The 27,188-nt window shown below is 45.3% G+C and overlaps 1 protein-coding gene across 1 annotated transcript in view; it reads left to right on the top strand.

Annotated features, from left to right (window-relative positions):
- Positions 1-27,188, top strand: part of LOC109936192 (collagen alpha-1(XIX) chain-like) — a 334,226-nt gene that overhangs the window by 241,341 nt on the left and 65,697 nt on the right. Inside the window, exons 22-24 of the mRNA XM_048597074.1 lie at positions 2,823-2,864; positions 5,706-5,747; positions 16,889-16,933. Of these exons, the coding sequence (XP_048453031.1) occupies positions 2,823-2,864; positions 5,706-5,747; positions 16,889-16,933 (129 nt within the window). The remainder of the gene's footprint in view (positions 1-2,822; positions 2,865-5,705; positions 5,748-16,888; positions 16,934-27,188) is intronic.

Below are 27,188 nucleotides of genomic sequence, written 5' to 3'. Positions count from 1 at the left end.
CAGCCTTTCTTCAATAATGGCACAACATTGCCACCCTCCAGTCTTCTGGCACTGCACCCATAGTTGTTAACGATACAGATATCTCTGCTAAGGAGCCTACAATTTCTTCCCCAGCTTTCCATGATGTCCTGGGATATACTTGATCGGGTTCTGGAGATTTATCTAAATTTTTGTTTTTTAACATCTCCAGCAGCTACTCTTCTATAATGTGGACTCTTTTCAAAACATCACCATTTGTTTCCCTGAGCCCCCTGCCTTCCATGCCTTTCTCTATAGTAAATACTTACAAGATATATTTGTTTAGGATCTTACCCATTTTCTGTGGTTCCACACATAGATAATCTCATTGATTTTTAAGGGGCCTATTCTCTCTTAGTTACTCTTTTGCCCTTAAGATACTTGTAGAATCTCTTGGAATTCTCTTTTACCCTACTACCAAAGCTATCTCATGTCCCCTTTTAGCCCTCCTGATTTTCCTCTTAAATGTACTCCTACACTCGCTACACACCTGAAGGAATTCACTTGACCACAGCTATCCACATTTAACATTTGCCTCGTTCTTTTTCTTGACCAGAGCCTCAACATCTTTACTTGTCCTACTCCTGCCTGCCTTGCCCTCCACCCTGACAGGAACATGGTGGCCCTGAACTCTCATTATCTTGCTTTTGAAAGCCTCCCACTTGCTAGATGTCCCTTTACCTATGAACAGCCTCCTCCAATCAATCTCTAACATCATCAAAATTGGCCTTGCTCCAATTTAGAACTTTAACTTGTGGACCAGATCTATCCCTGTCCATAACTATTTTAAAAATAATAGAATTGTGGTCACTTATTCCAAAGTGCACCCCCACTTGCACCTCAATCACTTGCCCTGTCTTATTTCCCAAGTAAGTCGAATTTTGCCCCTTCTCTAGTAAGGGCACCTACTTATTGATTGAGAAAGATTTCCTGAACACATCTAACAACTTCCTCCCTGTGCAAGCCCTTGACACTATGACGGTCGCAGTCTATGTTTGGAAAGTTAAAATCCCCTACCATTACCACCCTATTATTCTTACAGATAACTAAGATCTCCTTACAAATTTGCTTCTCAGTTTCCTGCTGACTTCTGGGGACCTTGTAGTACAATCTCATCAAAATGATCACTCCCTTCTTATTTCTCAGTTTCACCTAGATAGCCTCACTGGATGATCCCTTAGGAAAATGCTTTCCAAGTACTACCATGATGTTTTCCCAAATTGAAAACACCACCCCTCCTCTCTTGCCTTCCTTTCTATCCTTCCCATAGCATCTCTACCCCAGAACATTGAGCTGCCAGTTCTCTCCCTCCCTCAGCCACATTTCTGTAATAGCTATGATATCTCAGACCCATGTACCCATCCATGCACTGAGTTCATCTGCCTTACCTGCCAGGCCTCTTGAATTGAAATGAATGCAGTAATTCAGTTTAATTCATCTGTCTCCCCTTGTTACCTGCCGAGCTCTCGCCTACCTTGTGTATTTAACTTGCTCTCTTTAACTTCTATACTGGCCTCAGCACTCTCTTTTGTGTCAGCACTGTTAAGGTCACACTACCCCCACCCACCCCATCCTCTCCAGCCTGGCTAGTTTAAGCCCTTTAGGGTAGCTCTAGCATATCTCCCCACTAGAATATTGGCCCTCCTCCAGTTCAGGTGCTACCCGCCTGTCTTGTTCAGGTCACTTCTGCCCCGGAAGGGATCCCAATGATCCAAATAGTTGGTGACCCGTGCATCAGCTCCTCAGCCACGTGTTCATTTTCCCTATCCTCCTATTCCTTCTCTCACTAGCATGTGGAACAGGAAATAATCCAGAGATTACTACCCTCGAGGTCTTGCGTTTTAACTATCTCCACCTTCGCCCTGACAATCCCTCTGAGAACCACCTCTTGTTCCTTCAAACTCCAGCTGGTTCAGGCCCAACAAGTCGAAACTTTTCTCACATGATAACTCCAATACCAGATGGACCAAATTCCCAAAAATGCCCTCGATGAATGTCTAACTCTGGTGTAGTTTCCTTTACTCTCTATGCATCCCCTTTCACATTGTAATTCTAATATTAGATTCAAATTCAAGAGACCCAGACTAATACTCTGAAAACATGATTTCAAATCCCACTGAGATAACTAGAAATTTGAATTCGGTTAATTAATCTGGGATAAAATGTTATTCTTATTAATAATAACCATGAAACCCGTAGATTGTAGGAAAAACCCATCTAGTTCACGAATGTCCTTTAAGGAAGGAAATCTGCCATCTTTACTTGGACTGACCTACATGTGACTGCAGACCCACTGCAATGGGAATGAGTCTTAACTGCCCTCTGAAATGGCTCTACGAGCCAGTAAGTTCCTTTAAATTGCTGCAGGAAAATAACATCATGGGGTACTTATACCACATGGATTGCAGTGGCTCGTGAAGGCAGCTCATCACAACGTTTTTGGGGCAATTAGATAAGGGCAATAAGCATGGATTTTAAAAAACAGTTGTTGGTAGTTTCTTCTCTGGTGTGGCTTTGTCTCAGGTGTGAAAACATCTATAATAGTGTGAGCTACAGCTTACCTTATTGGAAGGGCCAATGTCAAAAGGTCCCTTATTTCAGCTTTGCTTCCATCATAAAAAGCATGCCTCTGAGGATGAATCTGAGTCAGCCTTCTGAAACAGCTGTGTAGCCAGTGCAAAAAGAGAGCAGCTATCATGGTAAACAAGCTGAAGCTGTTCTCAATCATTCTTCCCTTGGCTGGCCCATCAGATTTTCATACAATGGGGAAGGAAGACATTTTTCACACATCGCTTCTGTTTTAGGGTGATACTGGATTGCCAGGACTCCCAGGCCCACCAGGACTGGTGAGTTACCTTTTTCAACTGTTTATATTATAAATGAAAAGAATTTTTTAATAGACCTCCATTGTAAGCATGGTCACTTACGATGTTAGACTAACTTTGCATTGTTTAAGGACCACAGCCTATAGGACAAATGTGCATGGCGAATTTATATTCCAGAAATAAGATGGTACAATTCCTACCAAAATGCATTATGGTAAACACTCTGCATACAACACTAAAATTGCAAGAGTATTACAAGGCCTCACTTGATCCTTCTTTATCCTAGAGAAGACAGAGTGAAGAAAGAGGGCTCTTCTCAGAACAGAAAGTACCAGTCTCTCTGTTGGCCTGGTTGCTGAATGCACTGCATGTTTGCAAATCAACTTTACAGAGCAGCAAGTTCCAAGGTGCAAGGCTTAGTATGTATTCATTTTGCACCATGCTCAAGTAGGGTGCTGCAGTTGGCCTCTGTACCTCTGGGCTAATGAGAATAAAGTCAACTCAAGCCTTTGCTCCTGATCACTGCCTAATGCTCATAGGTAGGGCATTTACCTGAAAACAGAGTCAATCTCCATCACCATGCCCAACATGAATAGAATAGAATAGAATAGCTTTTATTGTCACATATGCTCAATGAGTATAGCCAAAAGATTATACATTGCCAATTACAGTGCCGACTCAGATACAAAAATACCTAGGCACAAGTTCTTTGGTTACAAGATTTTAGACGATGCAGAAATAAAATGTCCAGCATTACTGAAATAAAGTTCAGTACAACAGACCACGCTGGCACCTAGCTTCCAGTCGGCACTGGGCCCTGGCACCACACCGCACCGGTGACACCCCATTGCCAGGAAGCCACCACAGGAGACTGGAAAGTTACCGTGCGCCAAACCAATGCCAGGAGAGAGAGAGAGAGAGCGGGAGAAAGTGTGTGTGTGTGCGCGTGTGTGTGTCTGTGTCTGTGTGTGTCTGTGTGTGTCTCAAATATCCAACCAGCTCCTAAGACTCTCATGCACTTCAGGGTGTCGGTGTGAACTTGGTGGGCTGAATGGCCTGTTTCCACACTCTGTGGATTCAATGATAATGAGGAATGGGCAATAAGTATTGCTTCACATATAATCGCTGACTTTAATGTTAGTTTCAGTGAAGCAGTTTGCAATTGGAGATTTAATTGAATTTCAAATTAGTTGATTTCCATTGATGAGCTCAGTTTTTCAATGAATCATCCAGTCATGGAGTAATAAAGAGCTGAATCATCTTACTTCATGATATAAATGTTTCATGGTTTTTCATTGTATTGATTGTTTCTCGTACCCAATATTGTAACATGTGCAAAACATTCAAAGAACAAATTAAACCACCCTGAATTCAAACCACAGTATTCCACAACAAAGTCTTTGTTTGAAATCCTGTTCTTTGAAGGAGGGATCAGAAGGTTGGACCTATCCCTGTGTTTTGGAGTTGCTTATAATGCAGTCTGTGAATGGAAGTGAAAATATGCAAAGGTAGAGATAACAAGGTGTAGAGCTGGATGAACACAGCAGACCAAGCAGCATCAGAGGAGCAGGAAGGCTGACGTTTCGGGCCTAGATCCTTCTTCAGAAAGCATCTGCAGTTCCTACTGTCTCATATGCAAAGGTAGTATTTGTTTTTTATGTCTCATGTCTGTCAGTCATGCTAATGATATCAACATTGCAACATGTATTCTTATGGTGTAAAAGTCTCGGGCACTATCTTATTTGAAGTATGAAATTCAAATGGAAATATGCTCTTCTGTAACCAAATATCTTAATACTAGCTCAGACATTTAGATGTGCCTGTGACTGTAAATATATATTTAACAAGGTGTAACAAATGTGTTAGGTCTTCCAATTCCACATTATCCATACCTAATTTATTATGTTACAAGTGATGATACAAGCACTGGTGCCAATGCTCTGGTGTTTAGCATCTTGTTGTGTTATATTCTGAGCTCTGGTTTGGCTTAGGCACCAAATTCCCCGCACATGGGCACCCAGTTTCCTTTGTTGCCACATGTTCTACAACTAGCAAGGAAAACTGAACAGCTTTTGGTTAGGTGTGACAAACTGCATCTGTTACAGAATGCATTGGTTTGATGGACTTTGCTGAACATAACAAAACTGTTAGCTGCACCAAATTGTTATTGGCCTGAAACTGTGGCTTCACATCTGCATCCATCCTAAAGTAAGGCATGAATGGAATGGCCCTTCTTCTTGCCCTAAAGATTGTTTGTAAAAGTTTTAGAGATAGTAGGAACTGCCAATGCTGGAGAATCTGAGATAACACGGTGTAGAGCTGGATGAACACGGCAAGCCAAGCAGCATCAGAGGAGCAGGAAAGCTGACGTTTCGGGTCAAGACCCTTCTTCAGAAATCTTGTAAAAGTTTTGGATAGTTTACTGGCAATAGGAACTCAATGAATCTGTCTAATACAGCAGCAAAATACTGTGGATGCTGGAAATCTGAAATAAAAGCCAAAAGAGCTGAGAAACTCAGCAAGTCTGGCAATATCGGTGGAGATACATCTGTAGTATACAGAAGCTATACCCAGTTGAGTGCACAATCCATGTTTATGCACACGACTGTGACACTATTAGGTACATACTACACGACAGTCTTCTAGTGTGTAGGTATTGGACTGTCCTCAAATGCAATGTAACAACTGTGAGTTATGAGCTGCCATTAGCACAATTATGTGAAGGGTAGGAATACTGGATTTGGAGTGGGGTATAAATTTATTCAGAGAAAATCCATCAGAAACTTCATCCACTTCATAAGCATCCGCTGTACATCAAAACAAGACAAAATGGTAATATCCGTGCCTCTTATTTTCTTGCAGGGGATGTCTTCAGAGTACTCTCTGCAGCAATATGGAATGCCTGTAAGTTATCCTAATCCTTCAGGCTCTGAACATTTTCTTGTTTTATTGAGAAGCTTAAGTAATGGGTTTGTGGTTTACATGACAAGGTTGAGGAAAATGGGGAACCATTTGGAATATGGGAGTGGAAGAGGGAAGTGATAAGTTCCACAGATCTGAAGAATAAATGAGAGCAGTGGTTGGTGTAATCATCGGTATTGCCTTTGGAGAACAGAACGCCACACAGAAAGCCATCTCTTCTTTTAATCACTTAGATTTGCAATCAATATATTTTCCCACTATATAATATTACCAGCAAAGTATGTCAACGTATGCCAGAAGTCCATTTCAACACACTTGGAGACCTTTGGGGCAAGTTTTGAGGACTTCCTATCTCCCCATTATGAGGTGCAGCCCATTTTGACTCATGGAGCGCGACAACATGGTATGATTTGCAGCTGAACCTGATTGCTCTGAAGGTCAGATCCCTGGAGGGGAGTATGCTACGCAGCAACATATGAAAACACACAACAAGGTCCTACAAATGTTGTGGGTGCAGGTGGGGTTGGCAAAGGCTAGGTGATCATGGAAGGAGAGAAAAACCCAATGTGCTGGGATTCCTTCTAAGAGTCGTGAGGAGTAATCCTACCTTTGTGTGGCTGCTGAGTGTTCAGATGTTGTCTGAATTGTGCAATCAGATCCCATCTTTAGTATTTCTGCATGCCCTTCTGTGCCTGGGATGTGGCTCTTCTTCACTGTCCAAACGAGTTTTATTAAAACAGGGGCAGGTCCAACTAAAATCTTTCATATTTACCAATAACCTGCTTACTGAAGATCATTTTAGTTTCTTCTGGATGATCCCAATCTTGACCTCATTAAAGTTTTGGTTCAAACATGGACAAAAGAGCTGAACTCCAGAGATGAGGTGAGAGTGACTGCATTTGACATCAAGGGTGTTTTGACTGAGTGTGGTACCAACGAGCCAGAGCAGAACTGCAGTCAGTCAGAATTGGGGGAAATTTCTCCACTTTGGAGTCATTACTATGACATAGGAAAATGGTCATGGTTGTTGGAAGCTGATCATTTCATTTCCAGAACATCACTGCAGAAGTTCCCTAGGGAGTGTCCTAGGCCCAACCATCTTCAGCTGCTTCATCAATGACCTTTCCTCCGAAAGGTCAGAAGTCAGGATGTTTGCCAATGACTGCACAATGTTCAGCAACATTCACAACAAATCTGGCCCAGCCAACGACACCCACATCCAACAAGTAAATAAAAGAAAATGATGTTTGTGTGGTTAAAGTGTCCCAATGCAGTAGTATTCTCTCTATAACTCTATTGTTATATTATGTCTCTGTGGTTTCCCAACAGATTTCCTAACTCTCACTATTTGGAAGCCTTCAGAACGTCTTTAGTCAAATAATCATCTACTTTTTCCTTCTCAACTATAAGCAAATCAATTCTGTTGTTCCCTGAAAGACATCTGCTTTTTTGAAAAGAGAATTCTTTTCTCTAATTGTTACAACCAGCTTATTTCATTCTTCTCCTTCCCTGTTTTATTCTAAAGATCTGTGAATGTAAAGTACCTAGTCTTCGCCATTGTAAACCATGAGTTGTTGCTAGCAGTATGTCATATTCCTTGAGATTCAATAGCATTTCCCTTGTTATTTCCCCCACTATCAACATCACAACCAGACACTGAATTGGACTTGTCATTTAAATATCATTGCCGCAAGAGCAGGTTGGAGGTTAGGAATCCTGCAGCGAGTTTTTCATCTCCTAACTGCCCGGAGCTTGTCCATCATCTACATGGCACAAGTTAGGAGTATGATGGAATACTCTCCACTTGCCTGGATGAGTGCAACTCCAACAGCACTCAAGAAGCTTGACACCGTAAGGACAAAGCAGCCCGATCACATCAACAAACATTCTGTCACTCCACCACCAACTCAGTCACAGCAATGTATACCATCTACAACATGCTTTGCAGAAATTCATCAACGCTCCTTCAAGAGCACTTTCGAAACCCGTGACCACTTCTATCTACAAGGGCAAAGGCAGAATATACATGGCAACATCACCACTTGCAAGAACTCCCAAGTCACTCACCATCCTGACTGAGAAACATATCCCCATTGATTCAGCGTCAAAATCCTGAAACTCTGTCCTTAACAGAATACGACATCACTTAGACTGCAACAGTTCAAGGTTGATTGATTGATTGTAATGTGTACCAGAATACAGTGAAAATCTTTGCTTATGAGCAGTACAGGCAGATCATAATAAGCAAGGATGTACAGATCAAAGATTGGGAAAAACTTGGACAGAGGCAGGGCAATTAGGAATAGTCAGTAAACACTCACACCAATAATTGATTAAAAACAGTGGCTTAGCTGTCCAGAGACAAAATAGGTAATTATAGAATTACTCAGGGTCACAGCACAGAATTACTAACATTTTTCAGGTTTTTAGTGATAACCTTTGTGGTAAGATGACAAATATCAGTTGAATACTTTATTCATAGAATCCCTACAATGTGGAAACAGGCCATTTGGCCCAACAAGTCCGCACTGCCCCTCTGAAGAGCATCCCACCCAGACCCATTCCCCTAATTTCCTGTGTCTAACCCACCTAACCTAAACATCCCTGGGCACTATGGGCAATTTAGCATGGCCAATCCACCTACACTGCACATCTTTGGACTGTAGGAGGAAACTGGAGCACCTGGAGGAAACCCATACAAACATGGGGAGAATGTGTAAACTCTGTACAGACAGTCGCCCAAGGCTGGAATCAAACCCATGTCCCTGGTGCTGTGAGGCAGCAGTGCTAACCACTGAGCCACCATGCTGCCCATCTCATAGTTCTCATAATGTTAGTTTTTTCTACATCATGGCAGGACATTGTACCAGAGGTCAGACAGTGACCTTGGAGAACTGGAACAGTGACCTGGGGAATTGAAAAATCAATCATCCTGTTTCTGATTGGCCTTGCTAAAAGACTGGATTAAAAACAAAGTTGCTGGAAAAGCTCAGCACGTCTGGCAGCATCTGTGAAGGAAAAAACAGACTTAACGTTTCTGGTGACCCTTCCTCAGAACTTGAGGAATGTGATATGGCTGTGGAAATGAGTTTTAGCAAATACTTGGTCAAACACCAGGAGTGATAGTGAAATTAAAGTCAGTGGGCAAGAAGTGAGATTGGAACGGAAATCCCATTGGAGAGAGGAACAGAACTTCTTCAAGGTGGGCATGCCTGGAAGAGATGTGGCAGTGAGTTAAATACTAAGAAAGACTGGATTTCCTGCTCAGAGTGTAGCATCTGTGAATTGTGCATGCAAAGCATAGCACCTGAGTTACATTGAGAATTCTGCCTTGTTCTGCAGTTAGTTGCTCATTTTGAAAGAGTGTAAATATATGCATATGTGCTAGGGGTTAAAATAATTTTTCTTGAGGGCTCTTCAGATTTTCTCAGGGCTGCTTGTTGATTTGACAGGGGCTACTCTATGGTTTTCAGGGATCTTTTTCATTCTCACTAACTCCTTTGCGAGATGATGTAGTCACATAGTAACATTATCTTCTGTATTTGTGTTTGCGTACAGTATATTTAGACTGATACAGAAACAGAATTAAGAGAAATCATCAATATTCTCAACTAACATCTTTCCATTCCACATAAAGTCACAACACCAAAGGAAAGCATTTGTTTCCTGGAAACCACACAATTTAAATTGACACAAAACAACAACTTCCCTTTTTAGGATAGTTAAAGCATATTCCGACAAGGAAAAGGCCATCACCTAACCCTCCCTCTACTGACCCCTTCTCCTGCCTCCAACACACCCCCTCCTCCTGGACACCACCCCAAGGCTTCCTACCCTCCCTCAACCTCTTCATCTCCAACTGCCGTCGAGACATCAATCACCTCAACCTCTCCACCCCTCTCACCCACTCCAGCCTCTCACCCACAGAACATGCAGCCCTCTGCTCCCTCCGCTCCAATCCCAACCTCACCATAAAACCCGCAGACAAGCGAGGCGCGGTTGTAGTATGGCACACTGACCTCTGCATTGCCAAGGCCAGACGCCACCTCCTCTTGCTGCCCCCTTGATGATGACCGCACCCCCGACCACCAAAACATCATCTCCCAAACCATCCACAACCTCATCACTTCGGGTGACCTTCCACCCACAGCCTCCAACCTCATCATTCCCAACCCCACACCGCCCGTTTCTATCTCCTTCCCAAAATCCACAAACCTGACTGCCCTGGTCGACCCATTGTCTCCACCTGCTCCTGCCCCACTGAACTTATTTCCACTTCTCCATTTTCTCCCCCTTGGTCCAGGAACTCCCCACCTACGTCCATGACACCACCCACGCCCTCCACCTCCTCCAAAACTTCCGATTCCCTGGTTCCCAACACCTCATCTTTACCATGGACATCCAGTTCCTGTACACTTGCATTCCCCATGCAGATGGCCTAAAGGCCCTCCGCTTCTTCCTGTCCCGCAGGCCCGACAAGTCCCCCTCCATTGACACCCTCATCCACTTCACTGAACTTGTCCTCACCCTTAACAACTTCTCCTTCAATTCCTCCCACTTCCTACAGACATGGAACAATCCCTCTTCCAAAGGTACACTGGCCCTATCCCCCACCTCTTCCTCGTTACATTGATGACCGTATTGGCGCCGCCTCGTGCTCCCATGAGGAGCTCGAACAGTTCATCCACTTCACTAACACCTTCCACCCCAACCTTAAGTTCACCTGGACCACCTCCAATACCTCTCTCTCCTTCCTGGATGTCTCCGTTTCCATCTCTGGCCACCACCTGGAAACCGATATCCATTTCAAGCCTACCGACTCCCACAGCTACCGAGAATACACCTCCTCCCACCCACCTTCCTGCAAAAATGCCATCCCCTATTCCCAATTCCTTCGCTTCCGCTGCATCTGCTCCCGAGATGAGGCATTCCACTCCCAGACATCCCAGATGTCCTCGTTTTTCAAGGACTTCAACTTCCCCTCCACAGTGGTCGAAAACGCTCTTGACCGTGTCTCTCGCATTTCCCGCAACTCATCCCTCACACACCCTCCCCGCAATAACAACCAAAACAGAATCTCCCTCATCCTCACGTACCACTCCACCAAGCTCCGGATCCAACGCATCATCCTCTGGCACTTCCGCCATCTGCAATCTGACCCCACTACCAAAGACATTTTTCCCTCCCCACCCTTATTTGCTTTCCAGAGGGACCACTCTCTCTGTGACTCCCTTGTCCGCTCCACACTCCCAACCAGCCCCACCACCCCTGGCACTTTTCCCTGCAACTGCAGAAGTGCTACACCTGCCCCTACACCTCCCCCCTCACCCCATCCCAGGCCCAAGAAGACCTTCCACATCAAACAGATGTTCACCTGCACATCTGCTAATGTGGTATACTGTATCCGCTGTTCCCGATGTGGCCTCCTCTACATCAGGGAAACCAAGCAGAGGCTTGGGGACCACTTTGTGGAACACCTACACTCGGTTCGCGACAAGCGACTGCACCTCCCAGTCGCGAACCATTTCAGCTCCCCCATCACTCCCTGGACGACATGTCCATCATGGGCCTTCTGCAGTGCCACAACAATGCCACCCGAAGGTGGAAGGAACAGCATCTCATATTTCGCCTGGGAACCGTGCAGCCCAATGGTATCAATGTGGACTTCACAAGCTTCAAAATGCCCCCTCCCCCGACTGCATCCCAAAACCAGCCCAGCTCGTCCCCACCTCCCTAACCTGTCCTTCCTCCCACCTATCCACGCCTCCCACCTCAAGCCCCACCCCTATCTCCTACCTACCAGCCTCATCCCGCCTCTTTGACCTTTCAGTCCTCCCTGTACTGACCTATCCCCTCCCTAACTCCCCACCTACGCTCACCTTTACTGGCTCCAACCCCACCTCTTTGACCTGTCTGTCTCCTCTCTACCTATCTTCTCCTTTATCCATCTTCTATCCGCCTCCCCATCTCTCCCTATTTATTTCAGAATCCACTTCCCCTCCCCCATTCCTGAAGAAGGATCTCGACCCAAAACGTCAGCGTTCCTGCTCCTCTGTGCTGCTTGGCCTGCTCTGTTCATCCAGCTCTACACCTTGTTATCTCATCATTTTGAATACTTTCTGCAGACTGGAGGGGTCATAGCTAATGCAATTCTATCATATATGCACAAAGCTAGAACATTTTAACCAGGTGGCTCCTGCGCATTTTACTGCAAGTCTGATCTCAGTTCCACCTAAATAATGTTCAGTACAATAGTACCCATTATATTTTTTTCCATATGTAGTAGCTCCTGAACATATTCAGCCTCAAGCTAGAGATTGCACATTAATTTTCACTGAACTTATTACCTCTCTGATTTAAGATTTCTTCCTTTGGAATGAGCTAAGTATTCTTTTGTTGACAGATTTAAAACTGTCCTTTTCCTTTTCAGCGTCCTTCAACTTTCCACTTTGCTTTTGAAGCCTCCTCACTTTTCCATAACCCTGCACCTCTTTCCCCATCATCACCATCTCTGCCACCTTTCTTCAACACTTTATTATAACTATTTTCCTTCTTGTTGCTTTTCCAATCACGGGCTGGTTCTGTCCTGTATTTGCTAGGGAAAGAGCAGGAGAGAAACAGTCTGCAATTAGAGGAACAGTTTCTCACAGATCCTGTCCAATCAACCTATGAGATGACCTTTCTCATATTCGTCATTCCATGATCGAACTTTCCCAGGCATTTTGATGGGGTTTAGTTGGAATTTACCCCACAGCCCCTCCCTCCAAGTATTTTGTTGTACACATATAAACATAGAAAATAGGAGCAGGAGTAGGCCATTCAGCCCTTCGAGTCTGCTTATCCATTCAATATGATCATGGATGATCATCCAATTCTTTATCTTGTTCCTGCTTTCTCCCCATACCAAATGAGCAAATAAAATGAACAAATGAAAAAGTATAGCACAGGAACAGGCCCTTCGGCCCTCCAAGGCTGTGCCGACCATCATGCCCTAATTAATCGAAAAACAAACCTGCCATTTTTCGATCCGTAACCCCCTATTCCCTCTCTATTCATGTACCCATCTAGCTGCCTCTTAAATGTCTCCAATGTGCCCGCTTCCACTACTTCTTCTGCCAGTGCATTTCAGGCTGCTACCATTCTCTGCGTGAAAAACTTCCCTCGCACAGCTCCTTTAAACTTTCCCCCTCTGACCTTGAACCTGTGCCTCCTTGTAATTGGAACTTCAACCATGGGAAAAAGACTCTGACTATCCACCCTATCTATGCCTCTCATAATTTTGTAGACCTCTATCAGGTCTCCTGTCAGCCGCCGTCTTTCCAGTGAAAACAATCCTAGTTTTCTTAATCTTTCTTCATAGTCAATGCCCAGGGGACCAGGCAACATCCTGGTGACCCTTCTCTGTACTCTCTCCAAAGCTTCCACACCCTTCTGGTAATGTGGTGACCAAAACTGCACACAATACTTCAAATGCGGCCTAACAAGGCTTTTATATAGCTGCAACATGTTTTGCCAACTCTTGTACTCCACACTCTGGGCGATGAAGGCAAGCATGCCATATGCCTTCTTAATCACCTTGGCTACCTGTGTTGCCACTTTCAGGGAACTGTGGATCTGCATGCCCAGATCCATCTGAATATTAGTGTGCCTAAGGATTCTGCCATTTACAGTACAATTCACAGTTAAATTTGATCCTCCAAAATGCATCACCTCGCATTTGTCTGGAATAAACTCCATCTGCCATTTCTGTGCCCAAGTCACCAATCTATCTCTATCCTGTTGTATACTTTCACAATTGTTGGCACTATCAGCAACTCCACCAATCTTCATGTCATCAGCAAATTTGCTTATCAGACCACACACATTTTCCTCCAGATCATTTATATATACTACAAACAACAAAGGACCTAAGAATGACCCCTGAGGAACACCACTAGTTACTGGTCTCCATTCTGAAAAAAACATCCTTCCACGTCTGTCTTCTATGACCAAGCCAGTTTTCTGTTCCTCTAGCCAGACCACCCCAAATCCCTTGCAATTTTAGTTTTTGTACCAACCTGCCTCGTGGGAATTTACCAAATGCCTTACTAAAGTCCATATAATTACATTCACGGCCCTTCCCTCATTAATTACCCTTCTTACCTCTTCAAAAAATTCAATCAGGTTGGTGAGACATGACCTTCCTAGGACAAAACCATGTTGCCTGTTACAAACTAGTCCATTTTCCTCCAAATGCGCATATATCTTGTCCCTCAGTATCTTCCCCAAGAGCTTCCCCACCACAGACGTCAAGCTCACTGGCCTATAGTTTCCTGGATTATCCCTACATCCTTTCTTAAACAAGGGAACAACATTTGCTAATCTCCAGTCCTCTGGAACTTCACCTGTGGTCAACGAAAATGTGAAGATATCTGCCAATGCCCCAGTTATTTCCTCCCTTGCCCCTCTGAGTAACCTGGGGTAGATTCCATCTGGTCCTGGGGACTTGTTGATCTGAATGCAGTTTAAGGTTCTCAAAACTCCCTCTTTCAATATGTTGACATTCTCTAGAGTATTCACACACTCATCCCTGACCTAAACAGTAGTCATGTCCTTCTCCTCGGTGAAAACTGACACAAAGTACTCATTCAGGATCTCCCCCACTTCCTGTGGCTCTAAGTATAACTTCCCTGCTTCGTCCTTGAGTGGCATACTCTTTCCCTTGTTACCCTGTTTCTCCTAACATATGCATAAAAAGTCTTGGGATTCTCCTTGACCCTGTTTGCTAAAGACATTTCGTGCCGGCTTTTTTCCTTCCTAATTGCGCATTTAAGTTCCTTCCTAATTTCTCCACTCCTCCAGGGCTTCGCCAGTTTGTAGCTGCCTAGATTTGTCATATGCTTCCCTTTTTCTTTTGACTAACCTTACAATTTCCCTTGTCATCCATGGTTCCTGAATCCTGCCATTCCTATCCTTTAGTTTGCAGGAACATGCACGTCCTGCACTTTAGTCAATTGGCCTTTAAAAGCCTCCCACACACCAGCTGTAGATTTGCCCTCAAAAACTGCTTCCAATCCACATTCTCCAGTTCCTGTCCAGTTTGGGTGTAATTGGCCCTTGCCCAATTAAGCACCCTCACCCGAGGGCCACTTGTATCCTTTTCCATGACTACTTGAAATCTTATGGAGTTATAGTTACTAAGCCCGAAATGCTCTCTTTCTGAAACATCGATCACCTGTCCTGGCTCATTCCATAGTAACAAGTATAGTATGGCCTCCTCTCTGGTTGTATGGTCAACATATTACCTCAAAAAAAACCCTCCTGGACACAACTAACAAATTGCTGTCCATCCAAGCCCCTGGCTCTAAGGGATTCCCAGTCAATAAGAGGAAAGTTGAAGTCACCCACCACAACTACCCTGCTGTTTTCACTCTTTTCCAGTATCTGACTACATATCTGCTCCTCTGTCTCACGTGACCTGTTGGGAGGTCTATGGAAAACTCCCAACATTGTGATTTCACCCTTCCTGTTCCACCCATAATGCCTCAATGCAAAATCCTTCCAAAGTGTCCTTCCTCAACAGTGCCGTGATGTGACCCCTAATCAGCAGTGCAACTCCCCCACCCCTTTTGTTTCCCTTTCTGTCCCTTCCATAACAGCGATATCCAGGAATGTTAAGCTGCTAGTCCTGTCCCTCCTTTAACCATGTCTCTGAAATGGCAATAACATCATAATTCCATGCAATACCCTTTGATCCCTTTAGTCCTAAGAACTATATCTAAGCCCTTCTTGAAAATATTCTACGTTTGGCCCTCAACCGCATTCTGTGGCAGGGAATTCCACAGGCTCACCACTCTCTGGGTAAAGAAATTTCTCCTTCACTCTTCTAAATTTCAGTATATATAGTCCTAATTAATCCAGTCTCTTTTCATACATCAGTTCTACCATTCTGTCTAATCTGTCTCATTATCCACATCTACAGAATTCAGTGAACACAAGATGGCACAGTGGTTAACATTGCTATCTCACAGCACCAGAGACCTGGGTTCGCTTCCAGCCTTAGGCAACTATGTCTGTGTGGAGTTTGAAATTTATCCCTGTGTCTATGTGGGTTTCCTCCAGGTGCTCCAGTTTCTTCCCAACACCAAAAATGTGCAGATTAGGTGGGTTGGCCACGCTAAAAAAAAGTCCCATAGTGTCCAGGATGTACAGGTTAGGTGGGTTAGCCATGGTAAAAACCCCCTGCAGATTACGGGATTGGCGGTGGAAGCTCTTCGGAGGGTCGGTAGAGACCTGATGGGCCGAATGGGCTCTTTCTGGACTGTAGGGATTCTTTGTTTGGTAAATGAGTTGGTCTAAGTTAGGATAAAGGTGACAGGATTTTGGATGAACCCAAAGGTGCGCTTCATCTAGTGAAGGTTTCCTGAAGATATGAGATGGAAGGGAGGATTAGAATAGTTGAATGTAGAGGTAACAATAGATGAGCATTGCAGGTGGGCTGAGGGAAGAATGAAGCTGGGAAGATATTTTTTCTGATGTGTGAGTAGGTATTTTTGTACTTCAATCAGCATCTGATTGTGGAGCTATGCTGCTGAGATGCCCATTGATGCTGAAATCTGACCCTTCATGGCAATGTTAGATACTGTATACTTTGCTTCCTGCTACATACATTTTTTAATAGTAACACAAGTGTATGTCACCCAGGCATCAACACTTTTAAATGATTGATTCTGCCCAGTGCATTGCGCAGTTAGGAGATCTAGTGACTGCCATTAGTTATGCTACATTTGCCAATATTCATTCTGAAATAATGAACTGCCTGGAGAAGTTTTGTGCATTATGTTCCTACTTTTAAGTCCTCCAATTATAGAGGGACTTCTTTTACACTAAGTGTCAGTTTACACTGACATGATTTAAATAACATGTTTAAGAGTAGACCTGTTATTGGAAAAGGAGCATTTAAAGTCAATACAGAGTAATAAAGGAACTTTAGTTGCAGTTTGATGATATTTTTGTTTAACTGGTTTGTAAACAAAGTGAGAGCACCTTCCCCCGCACCCTCCCCCAAACATACGGCTAATTGTCCTGCCTGCCATGAACTGTACACATAAAATAAGTCAATTTTCTTTTTTCTCTTTCAAAAGGGTAAACCTGGAGAAAAAGGAGACAAGGGAGAGCACGGAGATCTGGTGCGTAGCTTGTATTGATACAAGTAACATTAAACCTTCTCATGGTCAATGGAAATCATGTCAATAGTCATCAAATCTTACAGCCCATCATTGTGCCAGTATCTGAAAGAACTGCCATTAATTATACTTTCCTAAACAGGCGTACAGAACTGTCCTCTCTATATATATCTCAAATTGCTTGTGAATGTTCCTCATATTTCACATCATAACAATTTGCCTCATCTCTTTGCAGCTCAAGACATCTCTTATTGATTGATTAGGGTTATACTGTGATCTGGTTAGAGTCTTCACTTTGAACCTCTGTGACCTGAAAGAGACCTGTCCTTCAGGAGACTGGGCGATACATGCTCAATTTCACATCCGGCCCCTTTTGGATTCAAATCAATCCTTGGTGAAAGTCTCTTTGTGCTAGCAGTGAATTCTATGTGAAATAAATTGTGAAGTCTTTGTTCAGTTACTCATTCTAATCTGGTACTCAGGAAAGAAAGGCACAAGATGTGGTAAATGTGAGGCTATCCACTATAAATGTGAAGTTATCCACTTTGGTCACAAAACAGGAAGGCAGATTATTATCTGAACAGTGGCAGTTAAGGAAAAGATGAGGTGCAATGAGACCTGGTGTCATGGAGGAACTGTCGCTGAAGATTGACATGCAAATGCAGCAGTGTGTAAGGAAAGCTAATGGCATGCTCTCCTTCATAGCAAGAAGATTGAGTATCAGAGTAAGGATGTCTTGCTACGGTTATACAGGGCCATCCTACATAGGTAGGGTGAGTGATGAGGTCCTACAGCAGCAGTTCAGGGAGTTAGGTAGAAAGTTAAAGAGCAGGATCTCCAAAGTTGTAATCTCGGGATTACTCCCTGTGCCAAGTGCAAGTGAGGCTAGAAATAGGAGGATAGTACAGCGCAACATGTGGCTGAACAGATGGTGTAGGAGGGAGAGTTTCAGATATCTGGACCATTGGGATCTGATTGGGTCAGATGGGAAGGATGGGTTGCATCTAAACAGGAAGAGCACAAATATTCTGGCTGGGAGATTTGCTGGTGTCACTCAGGAGGATTTAAACTAGCTCGGCAGTGGGGTGGGAACCAAAGTAAAGGTGAATTGACTGAAAGGAAGCTAGAGAATAGGGCCAGTAAGACTCAGAGGAAGAGCAAGCAGGGTGCGGTTGTGAAACAAAGTGGCTCTGGTGGACTGAAGTGCATCTGTTTCAATGCAAGAAGTGTAACAGGTAAGGCAGATCAACTTAGAGCTTGGATTAGTACTTGGAACTATGATGTTGTTGCTATTACAGAGACTTGGTTAAGGGAGGACAGGATTAGCAGCTTAACGTTCCAGGATACAGATGTTTCAGGCGGGATAGAGGGGCATACAAAAGGGGTGGGGGAGTTGCACTATTTGTTAAGGAGATATCACAGCTGTACTGAGGGAGGACACCTCGGATGGCTCATACAGCGAGGCAATATGGGTAGAGCTCAGGAACAGGAAGGGTGTAATCACAATGTTTGGGGTTTACTATAGACGTCCCAACGGCCACTGGGAGATGCTCAGATAAGAACAGATATGTAGGCAGATTTTAGCAAGATGTAAAAGTGACAGGGTTGTTGTCATGGGTGATTTTAACTTCCCATATATTGACTGGGAGTCACTTAGTGCTTGGGGCTTGGATGGGACAGAGTTTGTAAGGAGCATCTAGGAGGGCTTCTTGGAACTGTATGTAGATAGTCCAACTAGGAAAGGGGCCATACTGGACCTAGTATTGGGGAAGGTGCCTGGCCAGCTGGTTGACATCTCAGTCGGGGAGCAGCTCAGGAACAGTGATCACAATGCAGTAAGCTTTAAGGTAATGATGGATAAAGACAAGTGTAGTTGTCAGGTGAAGGTGTTAAATTGGAGGAAGGCTAATTACAACAATATTAGGCAGGAACTGAAGAATGTAGATTGGAGGCAGATGTTTGAGAGCAAATCAACATATGGTATGTTGGAGGCTTTCAGGTGTAAGTTGCTGGGAACTCAGGACTGACACATTCCTGTAAGGATGAAGGATAAGTATGGCAAGTTTAGGGAACCTTGGATAATGAGAGATATTGTGAGCCTAATCAAAAAGAAAAAGGAAGCATTTATCAAGGCTAGGAGGCTGGGAACACACAAAGCAAGGGTGGAATACAAGGAAAGTCGAAAGAAACTTAAGCAAAGAGTCAGAGGGCTAAAAGGGGTCATGAAAAGTCATTGGCCAACAGGATTAAGGAAAATCCCAAGGCTTTTTATACATATATAAAGAGCAAGAGGGTAGCTAGGCAGAGAGTTGGCCCACTCAAGGGAATTTATGAATGGAGCCAGAGGAAATGGGTGAGGTATTAAATGACTACTTTTCATCAGTATTCACCATAGAGAAGGACTTGGTAGATGATGAGTCTGGGGAAGAGTGTGTAGATAGTTTGCGTCATGTTGAGATCAAAAGGGAGGAGGTATTGGGGGTCTTGAAAAACATAAAGGTAGACAAGTCCCCAGGTCCTGATGGGATATACCGCAGAATACTGAGAGAGGCAAGGGAGGAAATTGCTGGGGCCTTGTGGGAAATTTTTGTATCCTCACTGGCTACAGGGGGAGCTCCCAGAGGATTGGTGAATAGCCAATGTTGTTCCTTTGTTTAAGAAGGGTGACAGGGATAATCCAGCTAATTACAGGCCGGTGAGCCTTACGTCAGTGGTAGGGAAATTATTGGAGAGATTCTTTGAGACAGGATTTACTCCCACTTGGAAATAAATGGATGTATTAGTGAGAGGCAACATGGTTTTGTGAAGGGGAGGTCATGTCTCACTAACTTGGTTGCATTTTTTGAAGAAGTGACAAAGATGATCCATGAGAGTAGGGCAGTGGATGTTGTCTACATGAACTTCAGTAAGGCCTTTGACAAGGTCCCTCATGGCAGGCTGATACAGAAGGTCAGAGATGACCTTACAAGATTGATTAAAAAAAACTGGCTTGGTCATAGAAGACAGAGGATAGAAGTGGAAGGGTGCATTTCTGAATGGAGGGCTGTGACTAGTGGCGTTCCTCAGGGATCTATGTTGGGACCTTTGCTGTTTGTAATATTTATAAATGATTTGGAGGAAAATGTAACTGGTCTGATTAGTAAGTTTGCCAATGACACAAAGGTTGGTGGAATTGCGGATAGCGATGAGGACCGTTAGCTGGGTATAGATTGGTTGGTGACTTGGGCAGAGAGATGGCAGGTGGAGTTTAATCTGGAAAAAAGTGAGGTAATGCATTTTGGAAGGTCTAATCCAGATGGAATAGATACAGTAAATGGCAGAGCCCTTAAGGGTGCTGATAGGCAGAGGGATCTGGGTAAAAACCAAAAGAACTGCGGATGCTGTAAATCAGGAACAAAAACAAAGTTGCTGGAAAAGCTCAGCAGGTCTGGCAGCATCTGTGGAGGAGAAAACAGAGTTAACGTTTTGGGTCCGGTGACCCTTCCTTAGAACTGATGGTGGCTGGGAAAACGTCAGTTTATAAGAGGGATCTGGGTGTACAGGTACACAGGTCACTGAAAGTGGCATTGCAGGTGGAGAAGGTAGTCAACAAGGCATATGGCATGCTTGCTGTCATCGGCCGGGGCATTGAGTTTAAAAATTAGCAGGTAATGTTGCAGCTTGATAGAACCTTAGTTCAGCTGCATTTGGAATATTGTGTTCAATTCTGGTTGCCACAATACCAGAAAGATGTGGTAGCTTTGGACAAGGTACAGAAAAGGTTTACCAGGATGTTGCCTGGTATGGAGCACGTTAGCAATGAGGAGAAGTTGGAGAAACTTGGGTTGTTCTTTCTGGCACAGCGGAGGTTGAGGGGCGACCTGATAGAGGTCTACAAGATTACGAAGGGCATGGACAGAGTGGACAGTGAGAAGCTTTTTCCCAGGGTGGAAGCATCAGTTACTAGGAGGCATAAGTTTAAGGTGTGAGCGGCAAGGTTTAAACGTGATGTACAAGGCAAGGTTTTTACAGAGGGTGATGGGTGCCTGGAACTCACTGCCGGGGAAGGTGGTGGAAGCAGACTTTTAGAGGGCATCTTGACAAATACATGAATAGGATGGGAATAGGATATGGTCCCCAGAAGGGTACAAGTTTTTAGTTGTGACGGGCAGCATATCGGTGCAGGCTTAGAGAGCCGAAGGGCCTGTTCATGTGCTGTAATTTTCTTTGTTCTTTGTTCTTTGTTCTTGTGCTTTCGTGAGGCCACACCTTGAGTATTGTGTGCAGTTTTGGTCTCCTAGTCTGAAGAAGGACATTCTTGCTATTGAGGGACCCCAGCAAAGGTTCACCAGACTGATTCCTGGGATGATAGGACTGACGTTTGAGGAAAGTTTGGATCGACTGGGCTTGAACTTGCTGGAATTTAGAAGAATGAGGGGGGATCTCATAGAAACATGTAAAATCCTGTTGGGACTGGACAGGCTAGATGTGGTAAGAATGTTTCCAGTGTTGGGAAAGTCCACAACAAGGGGTCACAGACTAAGAGTAAGGGGTAAGCCATTCAGGACTGAAACGAGGAAGAATTTCTTCATTCAGAGAGTTGTGAACCTGTGGAATTCTCTTCCACAGGAAGCTGTTGAGGCCTGTTCATTTGATATATTCAAGAGGGAGCTGGGTGTGGCCCTTGCGGCTAACAGGATCAAGGGAAATGGGAAGAGGGTGGAAATGGGACACTGAGATTGCGTAATCAGCCATGATCATATTGAATGGTTGTGCAGTCTCAAAGGCTAAATGATCTACTCCTGTACCTATTTTCCGTGTTTCTGTGTTTAAGATGGCTGGTGTGCCAGTGTAAAAGTATCGCGTGGAGACTGTGGAGATACTCTTCTGGAGCAAAGCTGGAGGGATGATTAGAATTGTTTAAGTGCCTATATTGGTTGTCAACAATTTTAGCATGACGAACAGTCCCAAACTAAGGAGCTGTTTCTCCAAATTTTTCTTGTTTCTATTTTACCTGATCTGGAATGTTCAAAATTGAGAACATAGATTTCGCTGAGTACATACCAGAGAAAGAGCTATTCACTTTGGATGGTGAAGCAAAATGGTTGAGTTGGAGACGACATTGGACTCTCACATGGACATAACTCATGATTTCCTGCTGAGTTGCTAATGCCAGTCACACATGAGCAGGAAGTCACAGAGGAAAGGTTAAGTAACTCCAGGAGAAAGGGACAAGAAGAATCAGAAAGGGCTGCTTATAGCAAAAATATGGATATCCAAACTCACCCTTCTCCTGACTCAGAATGGTTCACATTGAAGGGATATCTCAGGTAAAAGGACTGAAAATGAAATTGTTATTGCTATTACTGAGACTTGGTTGAGGGAAGGGCAAGATTGGCAACTAAATATCCCAGGTTATAGATGCTTCAGGCGGGATAGAGAGGGAGGTAAAAGGGGTGGAGGAGTTGCATTACTGGTCAAAAAGGATATCACAGCTGTGCTGAAGGGGGGCACGATGGAGGACTCGAGCAGTGAGGCAATATGGGCAGAGCTCAGAAATAGGAATGGTGCGGTAACAATATTGGGGCTGTACTACAGGCCTCCCAACAACGAGCGTGAGATAGATGCACAAATATGTAGACAGATTATGGAAAGATATAGGAGCAACAGGGTGGTGGTGATGGGAGATTTTAATTTTTCCAACATTGACTGGGTTTCACTTAGTGTTAGGGGTTTAGATGGAGCAGAATTTATAAGGAGCATCCAGGAGGGTTTTCTAGAGCAGTATGTAAATAGTCCAACTCGGGAAGGGGCCATACTGGACCTGGTGTTGGGGAATGAGCCCGGCCAGGTGGTTGAAGTTTCAGTAGGGGATTACTTTGGGAATAGTGATCACAATTCCGTAAGTTTTAGAATACTGATGGACAAAGACGAGAGTGGTCCTTAAGGAAGAGTGCTGAATTGGGGGAAGGCCATCTATAGCAAAATTCGGCAGGAGCTGGGGAATGTGGATTGGGAGCAGCTGTTTGAGGGTAAATCCACATTTGATATGTGGGAGGCTTTTAAAGAGAGGTTGATTAGAGTGCAGGACAGACATGTCCCTGTGAAAATGAGGGATAGAAAGGTCAAGATGAGAGAACCATGGATGACAGGTAAAATTGTGAGACTAGCAAAGAGGAAGAAGGAAGCATACATAAGGTCTAGGCGACTGAAAACAGATGAAGCTTTGGAAGAATATCGGGAAAGTAGGACCAATCTGAAACGAGGAATTAACAGGGCTAAAAGGGGTCATGAAATATGCTTAGCAAACAGGATGAAGGAAAATCCCAAAGCCTTTTATTCGTAAGTAAGGAGCAAGAGGGTAACTAGAGAAAAGCTTGGCCCACTCAAGGACAAAGGAGGGAAGTTATGCGAGGAGTCAGAGAAAATGAGTGAGATTCTTAATGAGTACTTTGCGTCAGTATTCACTGAGGAGAGGGACATGACGGATGTTGAGGTTAGGGATAGATGTTTGATTACTCTAGTTCAAGCCAGCATAAGGAGGGGGGAAGTGTTGGGTATTCTAAAAGACATTAGGGTGGACAAGTCCCCAGGTCCAGATGGGATCTATCCCAGGTTACTGAGGGAAGCGAGAGAGGAAATAGCTGGGGCCTTAACAGGTATCTTTGCAGAATCCTTAAGCACGGGTGAGGTCCCGGAGGTCTGGAGAATTGCTAATGTTCTCCCCTCGTTTAAGAAGGGTAGCAAGGATAATCCAGGTAATTATCGACCGGTGAGCCTGACGTCAGTGTTGGGGAAGCTGCTGGAGAAGATACTGAGGGATAGGATCTATTTACATTTGGAAGAAAATGGGCTTATTGGTGATAGGCAGCATGGTTTTGTGCAGGGAAGGTCATGTCTTACGAACTTGATAGAATTCTTTGAGGAAGTGACAAAGTTGATAGATGAGGGAAGGGCTGTAGATGTCATATACATGGACTTCAGTAAGGCGTTTGATAAGGTTCCCCATGGTAGGCTGATGGAGAAAGTGAAGTCGTATGGGATCCAATGTGTACGAGCTAGATGGATAGAGAACAGGCTGGGCAACAGGAGACAGAGAGTTGTAGTGGAAGGGAGTTTCTCAAAATGGAGAACTGTGACCAGTAGTGTTCCACAGGGATCCATGTAGGGACCACTGTTGTTTGTGATATACAAAAATGATCTGGAGGAAGGTATAGATGGTCTGATTAGCAAGTTTGCAGATGACACTAAGATTAGTGGAGTAGCAGATAGTGAAGGGGACTGTCAGAGAATGCAGCAGAATATAGATAGATTGGAGAGTTGGACCGAGAAATGGCAGATGGAGTTCAATCCAGGCAAATGCGAGGTGATGCATTTTGGAAGATCCAATTCAAGAGCGAACTATGTGGTAAATGGAAAGCCCTGGGGAAAATTGATGCACAGAGAGATCTGGGTGTTCAGGTCCATTGTACCCTGAAGGTGGCAACGCAGGTCGATAGAGTGGTCAAGAAGGCATACGGCATGCTTTCATTCATCGGGTGGGGTATTGAGTACAAGAGTTGGCAGGTCATGTTGCAGTTGTATAGGACTTTGGTTCGACCACATTTGGAATACTGCGTACAGTTCTGGTCGCCACATTACCGAGAAGATGTATCAGAGATAGTAGGAACTGCAGATGCTGGAGAATCTGAGATAACAAGGTGTAGGGCTGGATGAACACAGCAGGCCAAGCAGCATCATAGGAGCAGGAAGGCTGACGTTTCGGGCCTAGACCCTTCAACAGAAATGAGTGAGGAGAAGGGGGTTCTGAAATAAATAGGGAAAGAGGGGGAGGCGGATAGAAGATGGATAGAGCAGAAGATAGGTGGAGAGAAAACAGACAGGTCAAAGAGGTGGGGATGGAGCCAGTAAAGATGAGTGTAGGTAGGGAGGTAGGGAGGAGATAGGTCAGTCCAGGAAGGACAGACAGGTCAAGGGGGCGGGATGAGGTTAGTAGGTAGGAAATGGGGGTGCTGCTTGAGGTGGGAGGAAGAACAGATTAGGGAGGCAGGGACGAGCTGGGCTGGTTTTGGGATGCGGTAGGGGGAGGGGAGATTTTGAAGCTTGTGAAATCCACATTGATACCATTGGGCTGCAGGGTTCCCAAGCGGAATATGAGTTGCTGTTCCTGCAACCTTCGGGTGGCATCGTTGTGGCACTGCAGGAGGCCCAGGATGGACACGTCGTCTGAGGAATGGGAGGGGGAGGTGAAATGGTTCGCGACTGGGAGGTGCAGTTGTTTATTGCGAACCGAGTGTAGGTGTTCTACAAAGCGATCCCCAAGCCTCCGCTTGGTTTCCCCGATGTAGAGGAGGCCACAATGGGTACAGCGGATGCAGTATACCACATTAGCAGATGTGCAGGTGAACATCTGCTTGATGTGGAAAGTCTTCTTGGGGCCTGGGATGGGGGTGAGGGAGGAGGTGTGGGGGCAGGTGTAGCACTTTCTGCGGTTGCAGGGAAAAGTGCCGGGTGTGGTGGGGCTGGAGGGGAGTGTGGAGCGGACAAGGAGTCACGGAGGGAGTGGTCCCTCTGGAAAGCAGATAAGGGTGGGGAGGGAAAAATGTCTTTGGTGGTGGGGTCGGATTGCAGATGGCGGAAGTGTCGGAGGATGATGTGTTGGATCCGGAGTTTGGTGGGGTGGTACGTGAGGACGAGGGGGATTCTTTTTTGGTTCTTATTGCGGGAATGGGGTGTGAGGGATGAGTTGCGGGAAATGCAGGAGACACAGTTGAGGGCGTTCTCGACCACTGAGGGGGGGAAGTTGCGGTCCTTGAAAAACGAGGACATCTGAGATGTACGGGAGTGGAATGCCTCATCCTGGGAGCAGATGCGGCGGAGATGAAGGAATTGGGACTAGGGGATGGCATTTTTGCAGGAAAGTGGGTGGGAGGAGGTGTATTCTAGGTAGCTGTGGGAGACGGTGGGCTTGAAATGGATATCGGTTTCTAGGTGGTTGCCCGAGATGGAGACAGAGAGGTCCAGGAAGGTGAGAGAGGTGTTAGAGATGGTCCAGGTGAACTTAAGGTTGGGGTGGAAAGTGTTGGTGAAGTGGATGAACTGTTCGAGCTCCTCGTGGGAGCACAAGGCGGTGCCGATACAGTCATCAATAACACACTCACAGCAATGCGCCGGCATCTCTGGGCACTACAATCAAGCCTACCCCAACTCAGAACCTCCCTCTCACAGACCTGCAAAGGACCTGTCCTGTTTTTTATTCTTCGTAGGATCCACAACCTGAACTCACAATTCTACTCAGCTTTATTGGACACTAAAAACCGTAAGTACAGTAAACTTACTGGTGCCGCCCACCCAAAACGGGCTTCTTCCACCTCCCAAATCCCCAGCTGTAGCCAGGACCTTCCCCACGATGTGCCCATCGCCATTGGCCATGAGGCCACTGTCGGAGAACCCACAGATGACGTCACATCCGCCACCGCCGGGTACCCCAACTCCGCCCACCGCTGACGCCACGCAACTCCACCCACAGCCGACGCCGACGTCACTCCGCCCACTGCTTCCACAGCCAGCAGCTCCAGAGGAGACAGCAACACTCAGCCCTGCTGAGTCTTCACCATCCCCCCAGACCTCCCCCTTACTGAGGACGAACGGTCAGTCCTCAGTAAAGGGCTCACCTTTGTCCCCCTCCACCCACACATCAACGAATACCGGCCACATTTGGACATTGAGCCGTTTTTCCGCCGCCTCCGCCTCCACACTTACTTCTTCAACCGTGAACCTAACCCTCCCTCTACTGACCCCTTTTCCCGCCTCCAACGCACCCCCTCCTCCTGGACACCACCCCAAGGCCTCCTACCCTCCCTCGACCTCTTCATCTCCAACTGCCGTCGAGACATCAATCGCCTCAACCTCTCCACCCCTCTCACCCACTCCAACCTCTCCCCTGCAGAGCGTGCAGTCCTCCACTCCCTCCGCGCCAGTCCCAACCTCACCATAAAACCCACGGACAAGGGAGGCGCGGTTGTAGTATGGCGCACTGACCTCTACATCGCCGAGGCCAGACACCAACTCTCCGACACCTCCTCCTACCACCCCCTTGATCATGACCCCACCCCCAAGCACCAAACCATCATCTCCCAAACCATCCACAACCTCATCACCTCAGGTGACCTCCCACCCACGGCCTCCAACCTTATTGTTCCCCAACCCTGCACCTCCCACTTCTATCTCCTTCCCAAAATCCACAAACCTGACTGCCCTGGTCGACCCATTGTCTCAG

The sequence above is a fragment of the Rhincodon typus genome, chromosome 5 (genome assembly GCF_021869965.1).
Source record: "Rhincodon typus isolate 14 chromosome 5, sRhiTyp1.1, whole genome shotgun sequence".
NCBI lineage: Eukaryota > Metazoa > Chordata > Chondrichthyes > Orectolobiformes > Rhincodontidae > Rhincodon > Rhincodon typus.
This window is presented reverse-complemented; position numbering and strand designations above follow the sequence as displayed.